Raw genomic sequence first — 20,630 nt, 5'->3', positions numbered from 1 at the left:
GGAACTTCTACAGTTTACATAGAATTATGTTTCTGCCACAGGTACTTTGGCCTGCAGTCACAAGGGATTTTATAATAAAAAAGATGAAAATGGATTTGTGTTTTTTTTTACTCCTTTGGAGCATATTATTTTGTTTTTACATTTTTTTAAATTTCTTTTCAGCATAACAGAATTCATTGTTTTTGCACCACACCCAGTGCTCCATGCAATACGTGCCCTCCTTAATACCCACCACCTGGCTCCCCCAACTTCCCACCCCCTGCCCCTTAAAAACCCTCTATTGTTTTTCAGAGTCCCTAGTCTCTCATGGTTCACCTCCCCTTCCAATTTCCCTCAACTCCCTTTTCCTCTCTATCTCCCCATGTCCTCCATGTTATTTATTATGCTCCACAGATAAGTGAAACCATATGATAACTTGACTTATTTCACTCAGCATAATCTCTTCCAGACCCGTCCATGTTGCTACAACATTCACCCTTTCTGATGGAGACATAATACTCCATAGTGTATATGGACCACATTTTCCTTATCCATTCGTCCGTTGAAGGGCATCTTGGTTCTTTCCACAGTTTGGTGACTGTGGCCATTGCTGCTATAAACATTGGGGTACAGATGGCCCTTCTTTTCACTACATCTGTATCTTTGGGGTAAATACACAGTAGTGCAATTGCAGGGTCTTAGGGAAGCTCTATTTTTAATTTCTTAAGGAATCTCCACACTGTTCTCCAAAGTGGCTGTACCAACTTGCATTGTTTCTTTCTGTTTGTTGTTCTAAGGGAATTTAAAGCCACTTTTCTGTTACTTTAAGATTCTCATCTTAATAGAAATTTCCAGTAAAAGTATTTTTACTTTTCCTGTTAGGGTTTATACCTGTTTTTTTTTTTTTACATTTATTGACCTGTATTAGATTAGAATTTCATTATGTATTTTAGCTGAGGTACTTCATAACTTTTTTTAAATGGTAATTTTTTCTTAGAATACACTTGAATGTCATTTGCCTACTTGTTCTGCCTACACAATGCATATTTGTTTGAAGCCACTTCATAGGTTTTTAAAAATAGTCAATTTTTAGTTTTCTACCATACTCTTGAATGATATTTTCCTACTTTTCTGCTTGCATATTTTATATTTCCTAAAAAGCAATCTCTACTTTTAGTCCATATAAGTTCCATTTAGAAAGATGCACATTAGCACTTTGTTACTAAAATATCTTACTGTAGGTAAAATCTTTTCAGAAGTGTAGAGAATGGGTAGATAGGAATATATGAATAATACTCAAAAGATTTAAACCATTATGATGACATATATCCCAAATGGTAATATGGGCACGCAGATTTAATGGATAAAGTTATGCCTCAGCCATCATGTGCTCAGGAATCTTTAAGGAGAGTGAGTTCAGCCATCTTTTGTATTTAATTTGGTTACTGTTCCCTTTAGTTTTCTCCAAAAATGAAACATTCAGCACAGTGACTCAATATTTTCAATTATTTTGCATGGGCTGAGAGTACCTCTGTTATGTTCTCAGTGATAATCAAGTTAAAACTCTGTGCAACAGTTCTGGTAACTAATATAACCTATACATAATACTGCGGCATAGCACACAATCAAGCCATAAAGGTAGTTAATATGCCTTCACAGTGGTTTTCTCTGCTATAAGAAATTTGTCTTTAAGGCTTGGTTCTCCAGTTGAGCTACTATAGGTGGTTGATACTTTTATAGTAGTGTTTAATTTGCTTTAAGGGAGGGTTTTTTCTTTTCTTTTTTTTTTTTTTAACTTGAAGGTGTAATATGTAATAAAATGCTTTTCCCGTCAACTGCATTAACTTGTCACAGGCTCAGGATATTTTTCTATAAAGGGCCATAGGCTCAGACTGCTTTTCTTTAAAGAGTGTCAAATAACAATACTTTTTTTCTGGAGAGAGGTGTGATAGTTTCTATGCTTGTTAAGAAAGTATAGTATTAGAAATTAAGAGCAGACAAGTGGAAGTTGGCTATTTAAATTGGTTATTATGTATGTTAATTGCTTACTAGTAAAACTTGTACATCTTATATATTAGATACAGCTTCATTTTCAAATGAATCCTAAAACTAGGAGAACACTTAACTTTGTATTATTTATTTAAAAAACCAAAAGTTATTATAATTTTAAGTGTATTAACAAAGATTTTCACATTTCATCAGGTTGAGCATATTCTTATTTTATAATTTGTTGGGTATGCAGTTAGCATGTATACTAAAGTGTTCAAAAATTAGTATGTTTGGGGCACCTGTGTGGCTCAGTCTGTTGGCCATCTGACTCTTGATTTCAGCTTGGGTCATAGTCTCAGGGTTGTGGGATCAAGCCCTGTGTCGGACTCTGTGCTCTGTGAGGAGCCTACTTCAGGACTATATCTCTCCTTTTGCCCGTCCCTCTGTTAGCTCAGTCTCTTCCTATCTCAAATAAGTAGATAAATCTTTTTAAAAAATTAACATGTTCAACCAGCCTATTTTGTGGAAATTACTTATTTATTAAAAAATAGTTATTGAAGCTTCATCATGGAGACATCAAAGATGGTGGAGGAATAGAGGATCCTGGGCTCATCTCATCCCATGACCACGACTAGATAACTATGAAATCGCCCTAAATACACCAGAAATTGGCCTGAAGACTAACAGACCAAACTCCACAGTTAAAGAGAGAGAAGAGGCCACACTGAAGAAGGTAGGAAGTAGAAGGTAGGAAGTGGGTGGCTCAGTGGGTTAAAGCCTCTGCCTTCAGCTCAGGTCATGATCTCAGGGTCCTGGGATCAAGGCCCACATCGGGTTCTCTGCTCAGTGGGGAGCCTGCTTCCTCTCTCTCTCTGCCTGCCTCTCTGCTTACTTGTGATCTCTCTGTCAGATGAATGTATAAAATCTTTAAAAAAAAAAAAGAAGGTAGGAAGTGGAGATATGTGGTTTAATGAAGAAAAAGATTGAGGCTACTGTGGAGGGGAGAGTGCTATGGTCATGGAGGAGGGTGAGGGAGAGGAGCACACAGGGGAACACACAAGGACAATATTTCCCCAAATCCACTGGCTTGGAAAATGAGAGGGACTGATTTCGGTGAGTTCTGGCAATCAGCAGAGCTTAAAACCTATAGTTTTAAAGGTCAGCTGGCTTGGGAAGGGGCAAGATGGTGGAGGAGTAGGGGACCCTATTTCAACAAGTCCCCTGAATTGAGCTAGATATCTACCAGAGCATGCTGAACACCCATGAAATCAGCCTGAGATGTAAGAGTATATACTTCTGGATCTCTGCAGGGGCAGAAGATCATCAGTGCAGAGGTACAAAGGAGTTTGGAGTTCAGGGACAGACATCAGCAGATAAACAGAAGGGGGAAGGAGCCACCAGAAGTAAGCCATTGGAAAGTAATAACCCAATGCGAAAGTGCCCTGTGCTTGGGGACCAGCAATAGCTTGAAGACTCATGGCTGTGAGATGGGAAGGGACTGCTAACAGCATTCAAACACAATAAAGGGACTTAGGGACAATTGCTGGGATTAGGCAGCCACAGGCATGGATCTAAGCCCATGGTCCTGGGACCAGTGGCAGCCACTGCCAGCTCACGCCTGAGAGGATCCAGCGCGGACTTGAGTCAGTGGTCCCTGGGTCTGGTGGTTACCGCCGCCACAACTGCTTCCACTGCAGCCACCTCTGCTGGGGCTCAGAGGACCAGGTGCGGACTTGAGTCAGCAGTCCCTGGGGCTGGTGGCTGCTGCTGCTACCACAGCTGCTGCAGCCTCCGACGAGGCTGATAGGACCTGGTGCATACTTGAGTCCCCCATCCCGGGACTGGCTGCCACCGGGACCGGGCTCACCCAGAGCAGTATTGCTCATGGTTTTGGTGGCAGGGGGGATCAGAGACAAGCGGAGTCTTCAGGCAACCACTGAGACAGTGGTTGGGGGTGTGCACCACCGGTGGGGGGCTTCAGTATTCAAGGGGGTTTGCAGAGAGGGAACAGACTATGACTTCTTTCTGAGGCAAAAGTCTGGGTGCAGACAGTTTACCTTGGTCTGACCCTTCAAAAAGGCATGAAAAGCTGCCAGAGAACAAAAGTCTAAAAAACTGGCTTACATGGAGCTCAGGCCCTTGATAGGTGGCAGGGCAACTCAGCCCAAGCAGGAATGACGGGAAAACAATGCAACAGGTCCCTCCCCAAGAAGACAAGCTGAAAGAACAAGAGGACAGCAACCATAGGGTCCCCGTAAAACTATAAATCCCCCACACCATGGGAAAACTGTATTTTAAGCTTCTGGTATTGCCCCGCAGCTTGCATATTTAAATACAACTTTTCTCTCTCTCTCTCTCTTTTAAACTCGTTCTCATGATTCTTGTTCTTTTATTTATTTATTTATTTACCTGGTTACCATTTCAACAAGATGTTTAATACAACTTATTCCATAGTAAATTTTTAACTTGAACTTTTCATACATATACTTTTGTTTCTTTTATATATATATATATATATATATATATATATATATATATGCTTCAAAGTGGTCTTTTTTACCTATTCAGTTATATATATATATATATATATATATATATATATATAAATTTCTAATTTCCCTGTATCTCTGGAAAGTTGAGTCCTCTAACGAAGATAATAAGATACATCCAGGAAAAACTGGAATACCCTTCCTCACTCACATATAGGGATTATAACCACCTTCCCAACACCCACCTTTTTGTGTGCTTCAATTTTTTTTCTTTTTCTATTGTCAGTCATATCAATCATACTGTTTGTTTTTGTACTTTATAAATCTTATTCTTAGGGCTCATTCTGGCTTTTTTCTTTCTTTCTTTCTTTTTAGCAGTGACTTTTGATTGCTCCAAAACTTCCCAGAGTGCACCTTGCCTGGATTGTGATTGATATTTTTAGCTCTACATCCCCTCAACCACAACTCAACAGAATGACAAAGAGAAGGAATTCCCAACAAAAAAAAGACCCAGAGACAATGGCCTTTCCAGCAGATCTAATGGACATGGATCTAAGCAAGATTTCAGAAACAGACTTCAGGGTAGCAGTTATGAAGACAATAGTCAGGCTGGAGAAAACTATTAAAGACAACATAGATTCATTAATGGCAGAAGTGAGGGCAGATCTGGCAAAACTTAAAAATGCTATCAATAAGATCCAATCTAATCTAGATACTCTGACAGTTAGGATAAATGAGACAGAAGATCAAATTAGTGATCTAGAAGACAAACTGATAGAAAAGAAGGATCAGGAGGAGGCCTAGAACAAACAGCTTAGAATCTGAATAAAAACAGAATTAGAGAAATAAATGATGTCATGAAATGTTCAGTGTCATAATTGCTGGACCCCTGAGGGGTTATGGAGAGAGAAGACTAAAAGATATATTTGACCAAATAGCTGAGAACTTCCTTAATCTGGAGAATGAAACAAACATTTGTGTCCTAGAAGCAGAGAGGACCCTTCCTAAGTTCAAGGAGAACAGACCAATGTCCTGGCATGTAACAGTAAAAATTGCAAATCTTAGAACCAAGGAAACAATTTTAAGGGCAGTTAGGGTAAAGAGATTTCTTACATACAGAGGGAAGACAACTGAACAACATCAGACCTGTCAATGGAGACCTGGCAAGCTGGAAAAGGCTGGCAAGGCATAATCAAGGCACTAAATGAGAAAAGCATGCAGCTAAAATTCTTTATCTGACAAGGCTGTCATTCAGAATAGATGGAGTAGTAAGGACCTTATGGGATGGGCAGAGACTGAAAGAATATGTGACCACTTAAGCCTTGCAAGAAATAGTAAGGTGGGTTCTTTAAAAGGAGAAAGGCCCCAAGAGTGATACAGAACAAAGATATATAGAAGCAATCCATAGTAACAAGGACTTCACAGACAACATGATGGCAATAAAATCTTATCTGTCAATAATCACTCTCAACATGAACAGCCTAAATGTGCCCATAAAATAGCACAGGGTTGCAGATTGGATAAAAAGACAGGACCCATCCATATGCTGTCTACAAGAGACTCATTTTGAATCTAAAGATACATCCAGACTGAAAGTGAAGGGATGGAGAACCATCATTCATACCAACAGACTTCAAAACAAAGCTGGAGTAGCAATTCTCATATCAGACAATTTAGATTTTAAGCTAAAGACTATAGTTAGAAATACAGAAGGACACTATATCAATCTTAAATACAAGAAGATATAACAACTGTAAATATCTATGCTCCAACATGGGAGCAGCCAACTAGATAAGCCAAAATAAAGAGACATATTGATAATAATATGTTAATTGTAGGAGAGTTTAACACTCAATTTCAGCAATAGACAGATCAACTAAGCAGAAAATCAACCAAAAAACAAGAGCTTTGAATGACACATTGGACCAGGTAGACCTTATAAATATATACAGAACATTCCACCCTCAGACAAAAGAATACTCATTCTTCTCGAGCACACATGGAACGCTCTCTAGACTAGACCACATACTGAGTCACATATCAGGTCTCAACCATTACCAAAAGATTGAGATTATTCCCTGAATATTCTCAGTTCATAATGCTTTAAAACTGGAACTCAATCACAAGAAAAAGATTGGAAGGAATGCAAACACTTGGAAGCTAAAGACCATCCTGCTGAAGAATGTTTGGATCAACCAGGAAATAACAAAGAAGAACTTAAACAATTCATGGAAACCAATGAGAATGAAGACACATTGGTCCAAAACCTATGGGATACAGAAAAGGTGGACCTAGGGGGGAAATATATAGCCATCTAAACCTCACTCAAAAAAAATATAGAAAAGTCCTGAATACACAAACTCTCTTTATACCTTAAAGATTTGGAGAATCACTGACAAATTAAGCCTAACCTATGCAGGAGAAGGGAAATAATTAACATTAGAGCGCAAATCAATGGTTTAGAAACCAGAGATACAGTAGAACACATCAACGAAACTATAAGCTGGTTCTCTGAATGAATTCATAAGATTGATAAACCACCGACCAGGTTAATCCAAAAGAAAAGAGAAAGGACCCAAATTAATGGAACTATGGATAAAAGGGGAGAGATCACAACTAACACCAAGTATATAGAAACAATAATCAGAAATTATTATCAACAGCTATATGCCAATAATTTAAGCAACCTAGATGAAATGGATGCATTCCTGGAAACTTATAAACTTCCAAGACTGAAACAGGAAGAAACTGACAACCTGAATAGACCAATAAACAGTAACAAGATTGAAGCAGTGATCAAAAACCTCCCAAAGGACAAGAGTCCAGGACCTGATGGATTCCCTGGGGAATTCTAACAAACATTCAAAGAAGAAATAATACCTATTCTCTGGAAGCTGTTTTTAAAAATAGAAACAGAAGAAAAACTTCCAGACTTTCTGAGGCCAGTATTAGCTTGATTCCTAAACAAGGCAAAGCCCCCATCAAAAAAAAAAAAAAAAAAAGAGAGAGAGAGAGAGAGAGAATTTCAGACCAATATACCTGATGAATATGGATGCCAAAATTCCCAACAAGATCTTAGCTAATAGGATCCAACAGTACATTAAAAGGATTAATTGGAAGGGGAGGTGAATCATGAGAGACTATGAATAATAATGAATACTGTTATGCTGAAAATAAATAAATTTAATTTAAAAAATAAATTATAAGTATATAAGGACATAAATATGAGTCCTGAATCCACAAAATTCTAGAACAGAGCATAGGCAATAATGTCTCTAACACTGGCTAGCAATATCTTTCTAGATATGTCTCTTGAGGCAAGGAAAATTAAAAAAAAAAAACATTAGGACTTCATTAAAATAAAAAGCTTCTGAGCTGGAAACAATCAACAAAACTAAGCAATATCCCATGGAATAGATATTTGCAAATGACATATCTGATAAAGGGTTAGTATTCAAAATAGAAAAAGAACTGATACAAGTTATTACCCCCCAAAAATAATCCAATTTAAAAAATGGATAGAAGACATGAACAGACATTTCTCCAAAGAAGACAGTCCAATGGCCAACAGACACACAAAAAGATGCTGAACATCACCCATCATCATCAAATCCACAATGAACTATAACCTCACTCCTATCAGAATGGCTCAAACAAAAATCAGAAGAAGTGTTGGCATGGATGTGGTAAAAAAGGAATCCTTCTTTACTGTTGGTAGAAATGCAAACTGGTACAGACACTGTGGAAAATAATATGGGGTTTCCTCAAAAATATTAAAAATAGAACTACCATATGATCCAGTAATCACAGTATTGGGTATTTACCCATAGAATACAAAAACACTAATTGGAAAGATAAGCATCACAATGTTTATTGTGACATTATTTGCAATAACCAAATTATGGATGCAGCCCAAGTGTCCATCAACAGATGGAGGGATAAAAATGTAGTCTATATATAAAATGGAATATTACTTAGCCATAAAAGAATGAAGTCTTGTCATTTGCCACAACATGGATGGAGCCAGAAAGTTTAATCTTAAGCAAAATCAATCAGAGAAAGACAAATATTATATGATTCTATTCACACGTGGAATTTTCAGGACACTGAGAAAAAAAAAGAAAACAAATGAACAATGAGGAAAAAAGAGACAAACCAAAAAACAGACTCTTAACTGTAGAGACGAACATTGTTACCAGAGGGGAGGTGGGTACAGGGATGGGTGAAATAGGTGATGGATATTAAGGGTACACTTATCTTGAAGAGCACAGAGTAATATATGGAACATTTGAATCACTGTATTGTACATCTGAAATGAATGTAACACTGTATTTTAACTACACTGGAATTAAAATTTTAAAAACTAAAAAGAAACAAAACAAATGAACCAATGAAAAAGAAACCAAAACAAAGACTCTTAGCAGTAGAGAACAAACAAGTGGTTATCAGTGGGGTAGGAGTGTGGGGAAAGGGTAAAATAGGTGAAGAGCATTTAGGAGTGCACTTACCTTGATGAGCACAGAGTAATATATAGAATTGTTGAATCGCTATATTATATACCTGAAACTAATTTAACACTGTATGTTAACTATACTGGGATTAAAAGAAAAGTTTAGGTGTGATTTCTGAAGCCTGACTATAAGCAATCATAAAGGCTTTACATGGCAGACCTCACAAGAGAATCCTACTCTTCCCAACTGGATTTGTACAACCAATGAACTGAAGTCTCTAAAGGGAGTTGTGGTCAAGAAATCAGGTTCTCTTGGCTTTCTGTGCTCTTACACAGAACTGCATTCCTAGCCTAGTTGCCTCCATTTAGAGGCCTCTTGATCACTTGCCTTGGCAGAGGCTTTCCTTGGGTACCTCAGCTGAAGTCTCCTTAGAGGGGATGGAGAGGGAAGGAACCCTGAAGACACTTTTTCTTCTCTCTCAATCAGTCCTCATTGCTCTCTCAGCCCTTCCCCTTTCCAGTGTTTCTGGGATCTTGTGTCCATAAAACTTCAGGACATTTTCTCTCAGGGGTCCCTTCACAGTGGAACAATCCTCACTTTTGTGTTCATTTATCTGACCCTTTATTGATACTGGTCTGTGGGCAAAAATGGAACAGAGAGAAGTCAGCACTCTCTACAGTTTAGATATTTGCTTTTTCTTATGCAGCTGGTGATTTAAGGCTTGAGTGTTACTTTCGTTTTTGGCTTGCTGTCTAAAGCATCTATTCTGGCAGATCAGTTTTCTCTCCAGCTCAACTAAACTCCTGAAAAAATGTGTATAGTGAGCCAGGCAATTTACCACAGTCCCATTCTGGAGAAGCAGAAAGCCTGTAGATCCCATGAGGTACCTTTGGGAAATATTCAGAGCCTGCAAGATATATCAGAAGGGTGCTAGCAGAACATTTCCAGGCTCTGAGTGTCTCATGGGGCACATTGTCAGCCATGCTTATGGGTCTTGAGGAGTGCTAGAGGAAGCCGTGCATCATTCATAGAAGGTGTTAGTGTATTTTTAATATAAACTTTTTAATTCTGGTGGAGATCACTTTGGTCTCTGACTTTCCAGCCTATCTTGCCAGGCTGGTCAGATAAGTGATCCAACAGAGGAATTTGAAAAAAGCCCGGCAAGCAGTATCCTAGCCAGTGCTTAAGGCTCTTCAACAATGGGACCAGAGACGGTCATGATGGGCTCTCACATAAGCTGAGTAACTCCAAGTATGTTACTGGCGCCAATAAACACCCTGCAGTGAGCAAGTTGCTGAAACTGCAAGGGAAAGAACAGTGTAGTATCTCTCAAGATTGTTTTGTTCAGCAGCCCTGAAGATACCTTAGAAACTTAAATTCCTCCAGACAATCTGGCTAAAATTAATGAATGGAGAGTAGTATGGTGTGGGGTGCGTTAATACCACCCATCCTTCAGAGTGGCCTTTACAGCAGCTGTTGCCAGGATAACAGAACGCAAACAGCAGCAGCAAAAGCAGCTGCAGACTTCTCGTTACTGCCCTCCTTCAGAGAAACCTGGGATCTACTTGGACAGCCCTACCCAGCATGCTCCCAGGAATCTCAGCCAGGAAACAGCTGTCCTTCCAAGCCATTTGCTTTACCCACTCTCTGCCATCTCTCTGTCTCCAGAAAACTTTTGGCTAAATGCAGGAAGTTGGCCATGCTGAGACCTGTGAATGATGCACTTCCTGTTCCCTTTACTTCTCCCTGTGGGCCTCAAGATAAATCAAAAGGCCTGCAGCTTTTGTCTAGTTGTCTCAGCTTTCTTATTTTTCTTCTTCTTCCTTTTGTTTTTTTTTTTTTTTTACAATTTTTAAATTTGAGGTATGACCATCATATGACATTATGTTAGTTTCACGGCACAACATAAAGATTCAATATTTGTATACATTGTTCAATGACCACCACAATAAGTCTAGTTGTGCAATGACCACAATAAGTCTAGTTAATATCCATCATTTTACATAGTTACAAAATTTTTTACCTTGTGATGAAAAATTTTAGGATTTATTTCCTAAGCAATTTTAATATATCTAATGCAGTATTATTAACTATAATCACCATGTACATCTCCATGACTTATTAATTTTATACCTCAAATTTTGTTCCTTTTGTCTCCCTTCACCCATTTCTTTCACAATCCCTAAACACCTTTCCATTGGCAACCACCAATCTGTACCCTGTATCTTTGAGCTTATTTTTAATTTTGTTTTTGTATTCCATATATAAGTGAAATCATACCATGTCTTTCTCTGTCTGATTTATTTCACTTGGCATAATTACCTCAAGGTCCATCTGTGTTGTTATAAATGGCAAGATTTCACTTTCTATGGCTGAATAATATTCCATTGTGTGTATATATACCACATATTTTTTATCCATGTGTCCATTCCTGGACACTCAGGTTGTTTCCATTTCTTGGCTATTTGAAATCTAGGAGTGTGATGCCTCCAGCGTTGTTCTTCTTTATCAAGATTGTGTTATGTATTCAAGGTTTTTGTGGTTACATACAAATTTTCTGATTGCTTGTTCTACTTCTGTGCTAAATGACTTTGGATTTTAATAGGTATCTCATTGAACTTGTAAATACTTTTGCATAATCTGAACATTTTAACACTATTTATTCTTGCAATCCATGAGCAAGGAATATCTTTCCATTTATTTGAGCCACCTCCCATTTCTTTTATCAATTTCTAATTGTATACACTATATAGGTCTTTTACCTCCTTGGTTAAATTCATTCCTAGGTATTTTTTCTTTTTGATATAATTATAAATTAAATTATTTTCTTAATTTCTCTTTCTATTACATTATTAGTATATAAAATGCACAGATTTTTGTATGTTGATTTTGTGTCTTGCAACTTTATTGAATTTTTTTCATTATTTCTAACAGTTTTTTGATGGACTCTTTAGGGTTTCTATATATATTATGTCATTAGCAAATGGTGACAGCTTTCCTTCTTTCCCTTTTATATTGCTTTTATTTCTTTTCCTTGCCACTTTCTCTTGTTAGGACTTCCAATACTATGTTAAATAAAAGTGGCCAGAATGGACATCCTTGTCTTATTCCTGATCTTCGAGGAAGCACTTTCTCCACTTTCCACCATTGAATATGCTGAAGCTGTGGGCTTTTCATATATGGTTTTTGTTATGTTAAGGTACATTCTGTTTATATCTATTTTGTTGAGAGTTTTTGCATTATTATATGTTGTATTTTGTCAAATGATTTTTCTAGATATATTGAAATGACCATGTGATTTTTGTCCCTTATTTTATTAATGTGCTATATCATGTTGATTGTTTGTGGTATATCCTTGCATCCTCGGAATTCTGCATGATCATGGTGTATTAATCCTTTTATTGTATTCTTGACATTGCGTGTCACTAAAGGTCTATGCACAGTACTTGAACTCCTCAAAGTTCTGTTCCAGGTATGTGAGGAGAGAGGGCCAATATCCCTGGTCACTGGTCCACATTCCAGGCTCCAGACTTCTCCTCATCTCTACTCAATCTGACCTCCATTCCTAATCACAAGAGACCTCACCTGCATATATGTGGTTACTGAAGCCCAGTTTTCCACTCTTCCCTGAATGCAGCCACGAACTTTTGGCCACCCCCAGTCCTGAAAATAGAACACTGGTAGTGCCACTTAACCCTCAGGGGCACAGATGCAGTGAAGAGGAGCATGCAGACTTCTTGGTACTTGAGGACTTGGACCACTTGGGCAGGGAATTTAGGGCCCCAGATGCATGGAACATAGGTGGGGACAGGCAGTATCAGTTCTGAATGTGCATATATCTCTGATGCCACATACAGGATCCCTAGCTGTTTGCAGATAGGTAAGACTGGAAGAGGATGGGAATTAAGTCTCTAAATTTTAGGGTGTATGAGAAGTTCCTCTATCCTGGATCTCAGAGTATTATTATAACCAACAACAGGTTCAGCACAGATACTGTGATAGCCAGTCTCAAAGAGCACCCTAATTATCCCTGACTCCTAGTGTCATGTCCTAGTGTCTCATGTAATAGAGATGACTTACATGACCAACAATTTAGCATACAGCAATAGAAAAGTAAAACAGATGTTGGCACCTATAGTAGGGTACTGCAGTAACAAAAACCTAAAATGTGGGATTGGCTCTGAAAATGGCCAGAGAGCAGAAGCTGGAGGGACTTTAAGAAGAAAATTGGTGTTAGTAAAAGATTCTTTGAAGAGATTATTACCAGAAGGCTTATGGCCATTGTGCAGGCTGTCCATGAGAGCTTAAAGGAAAGTGAGTAAAACATTAGTGGAAACTAAAGGAAAGAATCTCTTGTTATTTAGTTCAGTGGTGTGGGAATAAGAAAATGTACATAACTGGGTGATACAACCAAGGATATTTCCCAGAGTGTTGAAGGTGCTGCCTTTCTTCTTGCTGTTTATAACAAAATATGAGAGGAGGAAGTTAAAAGATGGACTTTAGTGTAAACAAAAGTGAGACTGAACTTGATGCTTTGAACATCCCCAGCCTCTCTAACATGGCAAATGATGCCAAAGTTCATAAAAACCTTCCAGGCAAAGGCTGAATGCAGAACCCTTACAATAATCACATCCATGTGCCTATCACCCAACTAAGAAATGTAACATTACAAATTCAACTGAAGTACACTGTGTGCTTTATTGGGTTGAATTATATCCTCCAGAAAGATATGTCCAATTCTAAATCCCTGGTATGTGTAAATGTGACCTTACTTGGAAATAGAGTCTTTGTAGTTGTCATTAAATTAGGGCTCTTGAAATAGAGTTATCCTGCATTTGGGGGTAGACCCTAAATGTATTAAGTAGTGTCCTTATAAGAGAAAGCAGAAGAATATATGTGCCACATAAGCACAGGGAAGAAGTCTATGTGAAGAAAGAATTAGAGACTGTAGTTATTGTGTCAATAACCAAAGAATTCAAGGAGACACCAGAAGGTGAAAGAGGCAAAGAGGATTCTCCCCTAGAGTTTTGGACAGAGTATGGCTCTGCTGGCACATTGATTTTAGACTTCTGGCCTATAGAACTGTGAGACATTAAATTTTATATTGTTTTAAGATACCTACTTTGTGGAAATTTGTTATGAAAGCCTTAGGAAATTAAAAGTAACCCTTCCAATGGGGCACCTGGGTGGCTCAGTGGGTTAAGCCACTGCCTTCGCCTCAGGTCATGATCTCAGGGTCCTGGGATGGAGTCCCGCATCGGGCTCTCTGCTCAGCAGGGAGCCTGCTTCCCTCTCTTTCTCTCTGCCTGCCTCTCCATCTGCTTGTGATTTCTCTCTGTCAAATAAATAAATAAAATCTTTAAAAAATAAAAAATAAAAATATAAAAGTAACCCTTCCAAATTGAATTCTTCTCTCTCCCTCTTTACTAGATATAACCACTATCCCAAATAGGAGTCTTATCATTTTCATCATGCCTTTCTACATGGTTCATATGCATGTATTTCCCATGCATGCATTTTAGTGCATATATGTGTATCTATAATCAACATGTGACTGTATATGTTAAAATTTCATATACCTGGTATCATAACACTTCTATTCTTATGGAACAAGTTTATTCCCTCACCCATTTTTTTCCACTGCCACCACCCAATCTTTGCCCCTCGAGGAGGTCTTTCTGTGTCTCAGGCCTCTAAGAATTCTAGTCTCTTCTGTAGTCCAGCCTTTGCTGTTTCATTCAGTTTACTCAAAACAGTCCCAAGTCATTGAATTAATGTTGGTAGTACCATAGGAGAAGCTTAGTCCCTTAGGACACCTCCACCCCATCACAGCTCTAAACTAGTAGTGCTTAAATTTTAGTATGCCAAAAGACATGTAAAACTCTGATTCCTGACCCACCTTCAGAATTTCTGATACATTAGATATGGAGTAGGGCTTGAGAATTTGCATTTCTAAGTACCCAGGTGATGCAAATGCTGCTGGTCCATGGAAGCCAAGGAGCACCACCTGGTCTCCAGATAAGCTATGCCATACATGGGTTTCTTTCAATTAAATTCAGTAGAGATTAGACCAGACTCCTCTTTCTCTTTACATAAATTGTTCATAACTTGGTACTGTAATTAATTTGAGAATGCAACAAAAGAACTTAAAACATGACTGAAAGTGATCCCTTTCAATCACAGTGAGGTGGGCCAAAAAAAGAAACAAAAAGATACAATTATAAATTTGTGTCAGTAACTAAAACATGACAACTTACTAATTTCAAGAAAATTTATTTTTAACCTGAACAAATGCTGTCAAATTTATCTGAAGAAGGTAAAAGTCAGATGTTGCTGGATATCAATTTTTCTGTGATGATATCTGCAACAAAACCAGTGTTAAAATTCAAATGGGCTATTGAAAAGCAGAAAATTTCAAATCCATACAGAATAAAATCATTGTTTATTCCTCCATTGTGACTTTGTAAGTCTCACAACTGTAAAATAAAATAAGAGACAATTAACAATTGTAAACTAATAATATGCAACAGTGATTTTCAAAATATAAGAAAATAGTCAATCCTATGTTCTATTAACAAGAGCAATCAACACTTACCCTCTTGTAACATACATGTTTGGATAGAGCTTTAATCATCTGATCATACCACCTCCTCTCCACTTGTTAAACACCAAAAACATCTGCCTTGGACTAGTTGTGCTTTGTTTCAGAGATTTACTTAATAAGTCTTTCACCTGAAAAGCCTATACCCTATCAATCTATTTGTAACCACACAAGGCCTCCATTTCCAAGTTGGCAAAAGTGAATAGAAGAACAACAGAAAAAAAAAATGGAAAAGGCATTTGCATATTAGATTGAGTTAATTATCAATCCAGTGATTAACAATAATCTTACCATGACTATTGTTGTTTTCTTTTCACTGTCCCCTGAAATATAGACATTTACAACTGAATAAATGGTTTAAATGGCTGATAAATAAATATATGAAATTCTAAATAAAATTCTTAACGATTCCTGTGATAGTCACATTCTCAAAGGAATCGTCTCCTACTTAGCATAAAAGACCATATTTCTGTGGCTACATGTTGAAAGCCCAGCTGGTATTGATTTATGTTCCTTTAGCCGCTTGTTCTGGCAACCGTGTTCTAAACAAACATTGGTCTCTGCTACCAGGCTGACACATCTCCCACCCGTTGAAGACTCACAGCTACACCTGAAAGGACTTGAAGCTGTGAGTGAAGCACATTTCAGAATATGCTGCCTTCTACACCGATATCCAAAATTAACACCGAACTGGCTCAGAGAACTAAATTTTTGACATTTTGTTATTTACTTTACTGAGAAAAGTTAGAAGCATAATTGATGTAGATCAGGCATGGCTGGATGATACACAAAGCGACGCACAGATACCTGGGTTCTCAGGAACTGCTCTCTCCTGGGCCCAGATGCTTTTCAGGCCCTTTTTCAGGTTCTTCATTTCTGATCTCTTCTGCTTTCTTTTCCTCACCTCCAGCTTCTCGGGCCTCATCATCAGAGCTTCCACACTTATATTCGCTGGCTTCATTGGTGAAGAATAATACGGACTTCGGGACCAGAACTTCACGGAAAAAATAGCCCAGTCTAAAATCGGTGGCGACATCGACTACTCTGCCCTCAGGAGAATCAGGAGGATAGAAGTAGGTGAAGAAAGAATAGCGGGGCGTCTTCTTGGTGGTGGATACAATGCTTCTGCGGTCCTCACATTTCTGCAGCTTGCTCGTTTTCATGGTGACATTTCTCCCCTCTTTCCAGTAGATCTCACATCCTGTGCTGCTGATAATTTCTGGGCCTTTGGAGAGGAAGGGATCGGAATCATCGGGGTCTGATCGCATTTGGTATGTTTTAGTCAGGATTTCATTGAGAAAGTATTCGTTGGACTTGAAGATAAATTCTATGGTGAAGCTCATTGGTTCCTTGAACCCTGAAAATTTAATCTTTACATCTTTCAAGTGCTCGAGTACAGGTTCATCATTTTTTCGGATCATCCTCCCAAGGATCTTCACATTTTTAAAAGCTGTCAACCAAAAGTGAGGTATGCCGCTTGTTGGCCCTTTTCCCGCAGGCTCTCTTTCCATTCCCCCCCACGCGCCTTCCTGGACAGCTACTTGCCACTGACACTCACCTTCTGTGGGCTCATAGATTGCATTGACGATCTCAGATCTCTTATCAAACAAAGGCTGGTAGAAGACCGCATACTTTTTCTCTAGATCGTGAAAATCTCGGTAGAATTGAGCTTCCACTTGTGCGTATTGGGCCTGAAGATTTTTGAGAGCTTTGACCCGCTGCTTCACCGCTAAAGGCAAGTGCTGAGCACCGCCGGCCTTTGAGCTGGGTGCCCCAAGAGGGGCTGCAAGGCCCCGAGGACTTGACGGCCACTCGCCAACCTGGACCTTGTCCGGGGCACAGGCCCCAGCTTCGGAGGACTTGGAGGCATCGCCCAGGGCCTCGTCCTCTTTTCCGTGAGCCTCTGCTGTGGGTTCCTCTGCCTTTTGGGATACAGCCTCCTCTGTTGGTTCCTGCGGCCCCCCAGGGCGAGGCGCCCTCTGCCTGGTACTCGCCCACCCGGACCTCCGCTTCCTCTCTCGGGTGCCCCTGGTCCTGGGGAGCTGGTCCTTCTCCTGGCTCTTCCACCTCTGGAGGCGCTGGCCTCTCTCCAGGGTCCTCGGGCTCCCGGGAGTGGCGCCTGATTCCCATGCGGCCTGCATGGGGCTGGACCAGGACATGGTCATTATCATGGATACGGTGTAGAAGGGAATGGAGCAGAGCCCCGAAGAGGGACCGAAACCGTGCCATGAGGGTCTCAGGAGCGGCCGTGGCGACTTCTGGACGTCTGCGGGCCCTTGGCCATTGTCTTCCTCCTGTTCAGTCTCTTCCTCTTCCTCCTCATTCTCTTCCTCGTTTTCACCCTCCTCTTCTGACTCATAGTCAGACTCCTCCTGGTTCCCAAACTCAACCTCAAACTCTGGCGACTGGTACTCATAGTCTTCCTGATCTCCAAACTCAAACTCGAACTCGAACTCCTCTTCCTCCTCCTCCTCCTCTTCCTCGTCCTCTTCCCCCGCCTCCTCCTCTTCTACCAGCTTTCCCTCCTGGCTCTGTTCTGCGGCCTGGGCAGCATCTTGCCCACCCTCCTCCTCAGGAAGGGCTCGGGCAACCCCTTCAGAAGCCAGGAAGGCTGCGGCTGCCTCGACCCCGTCCACCCCTTCTGAAGGGGACACCGGGACCCCAACGGGTCTGGGGTCCTGGCCACCTGGAATCAGACTTTGTTCCTCGGTGGCAGACATGGCCGGAGGGACTCGCCAGTCAGTGCCTCAACTGGAGTTTTGATTGTGGGGCCGCGACAACCGCGGTGAAGATGGCGGCCACTGAAGTGACTGCCCCTGAGGGGAGGCTGTTGGCAGCAGGACCTGTCAGGAGGCGGTGGGGGTGGCAGAGAAGATGACTTCAGAGGGTACAACAGTCTGTGAAGGTGCTCGTGGAAGTCCCGCAACAGGAAGCGCAGAGGGGCAGCCCAAGAATCGGCCAACCAAGACTGCGCCTGAGGTGGCAGAGGGACAAGGCGGGAAAGATTCCGTTGGGCTGGTGACGGGAGGTGGAAATTGGAAGGGTCAACAAAGAGCCACTTCCTCCACCATGAGCTCGAAGCTCATTTGCTGAGGTGCAATGATTGACATGCATGTCGCCCAATGAGTGATCAAAGCCTTCTGCCTCCCTCAAGGCTTTAGTACCCTGGGTTACCCTTTGATCCCACGCAAGTCTCTTCCTTTGAATTCTATGATCACAAGCACGACTATAGTGCCCCTGTATGGTGGCACCCTGGGGTATGCAAAAGGTATCTTCTTCCCCAATTTCTACCTCAGGGTGGCTCATGCCAGTAGAGATACAGCTACTTAAGATAAAAACAAGGTGTGCGGATGAAATATCAGCGATGGTGAAAGACCTCCCGTAAGAGAGAAAGAGAATCGGGATGTTTTGATGTACTCAAGCTCCTTAGAAAAGAACATACAAAGTTGAAGTGGATGCAGGGAGAACAGAGAACGGAAGAAGTTTTAAAATAGGAGGTGGAAGGTGATTCATGAATGTGCCCCCATTCACTTCAAGCCTCCAAAGAATGAACCAAGAAAGAGAGCTACTTCTTTTAAAGAGAGGACTGGGCTAAGCACATGCTATGGACTGAATTGTGTGCCCCGCCCAAATCCATACATAGAAGCCCTTACCTACAGTGTGATCGTATTTGGAGATGGGGGTCTTTGGTAGGTAATTAGGCTTTGATGAGGCCATGAAAGTGAGTTCTGCAAATTGGGATTAACGCCTTTATCAGAAGACATTAGAGAGTTTACTTCCCCCACCCCCAAATCACCTTTTGTGAAGACACAGAAAGAAGGCAGCTGTCTGCAGGCCAGGATGAGGGCTCGCACTAAGAAACTGATCAACTAGCACCCTCCTTGACCTTGGACTTTGCAGCCTCCAGAACCACGCAAGATAAATGTCTGTTTTGTAAGTCAGCCAGTCTATGGCATTTTGTAATGGCAGCCCGCGCGGATTAATACAGCATGGCAGACATTGAAAGAACAGGCTTCCTAGAACAATTTCTCAGTCAACAGTCCAAGACTTTTTGTTGTATTCTGCCCCACTTGGCCAAGACCTCATGTGTAAAGGTTCTTAAAACTAAGAAGCAATCAACAGCTGTTGTTTTGTTTGGTTTTACTAATTCCATTTGCTGTTGTCATTGGACACAGAAGAAAGACTGCGTAACTAGTTGTGACTTCAAGTTCAACAGAACATGAGCTATGTCCCTCACTGGACACACACGCTCTTTGGATCTGACAAACACTAAAGTTTCAGGGATGGGGAGCACACCTGCCACAAGTGTGCTACTAGAAGCATCACGAGAAGAGCTGTTGCAGACACTCTGAGACAGTATGGACCCCTACCCAAAATTTGGTTCAAATGTCAGGACCCCTACCCAAAATTTGGTTCAAATGTCAGGACCCCTACCCAAAATTTGGTTCAAATGTCAGGACCCCTACCCAAAATTTGGTTCAAATGTCAGGACTGGTAGAACCACCCACACACCACCAAGAGAATATGAAAAGTGTAATTACTTACTTACTTACATTATGAGGCTTTTGTCGGGTGGGGCAGGAGGGGGGACAGCAGGACAGGCTTCCCAGGCAGCTCCAAAAAACAGGCTTGAGAAAGATGGGAAAGGAGACTGGTTTGGGAGTTTTATTGTGGTTAGTGGATGGGGGCAACATGGGAGTTTCCATGTGCTGGCAGTGGCTTGTGTAGTTTGAACCCCACCCATCCAAACGGCACCAAGGGAGAGAACATGTGGGTGTTTTTATGAGCTCGCCCAGATGTGGGGTACTGGGGTCGAGGGTGGGCCGAGGTTTAAAAGCTCTCAGCAGTCAAACACCAAGGAACAGAGTTGACACTTTGTTACAATTCATCCCTGACGTGTGACAGATGACCAAAATGGGTCACTTCTATTTTATTGAATTTGAAGTCTGGGAGGTAAGCCACTGTGGCACTCTATGAGTTCTGCAGCCTGAGGCCAGATAGGGAAGGGAACGATCTCTTGGATGCTTGTTCATGAGCTCAGCATTGTGTATCCTGAAAAGTGAAATGGATGCCTCGGTCACTACCAATAACGTCTGGAAACTCCAAAGCAGATAAGGAGCA

General features: G+C 40.7%; 1 protein-coding gene across 1 annotated transcript; it reads right to left on the bottom strand.

Annotated features, from left to right (window-relative positions):
* Positions 1-15,212: 15,212 nt before the first annotated feature.
* On the bottom strand, positions 15,213-18,229 carry LOC101676625 (nucleosome assembly protein 1-like 1). Its single transcript, XM_004782448.3, has 2 exons — positions 16,317-18,229; positions 15,213-15,384 (listed from the first exon to the last, which is right to left on the bottom strand). The coding sequence occupies exon 1, from the start codon at positions 18,227-18,229 to the stop codon at positions 16,325-16,327; it is 1,905 nt and encodes a 634-aa protein (XP_004782505.2). The 3' UTR covers positions 15,213-15,384; positions 16,317-16,324.
* Positions 18,230-20,630: the final 2,401 nt, after the last annotated feature.

The sequence above is a fragment of the Mustela putorius genome, unplaced genomic scaffold (genome assembly GCF_011764305.1).
Source record: "Mustela putorius furo isolate JIRA1106 unplaced genomic scaffold, ASM1176430v1.1 tig00003901_pilon_pilon_pilon, whole genome shotgun sequence".
NCBI classification, from domain to species: domain Eukaryota; kingdom Metazoa; phylum Chordata; class Mammalia; order Carnivora; family Mustelidae; genus Mustela; species Mustela putorius.
Note: the sequence above shows the minus strand (reverse complement) of the source record. Positions and strands in the feature narration are given on the sequence as shown.

What these genes read in the sequence shown, in the direction of transcription:
- LOC101676625 (XM_004782448.3), bottom strand. Translation starts at nt 18,229, where the DNA reads ATGTCTGCCACCGAGGAACAAAGTCTGATTCCAGGTGGCCAGGACCCC.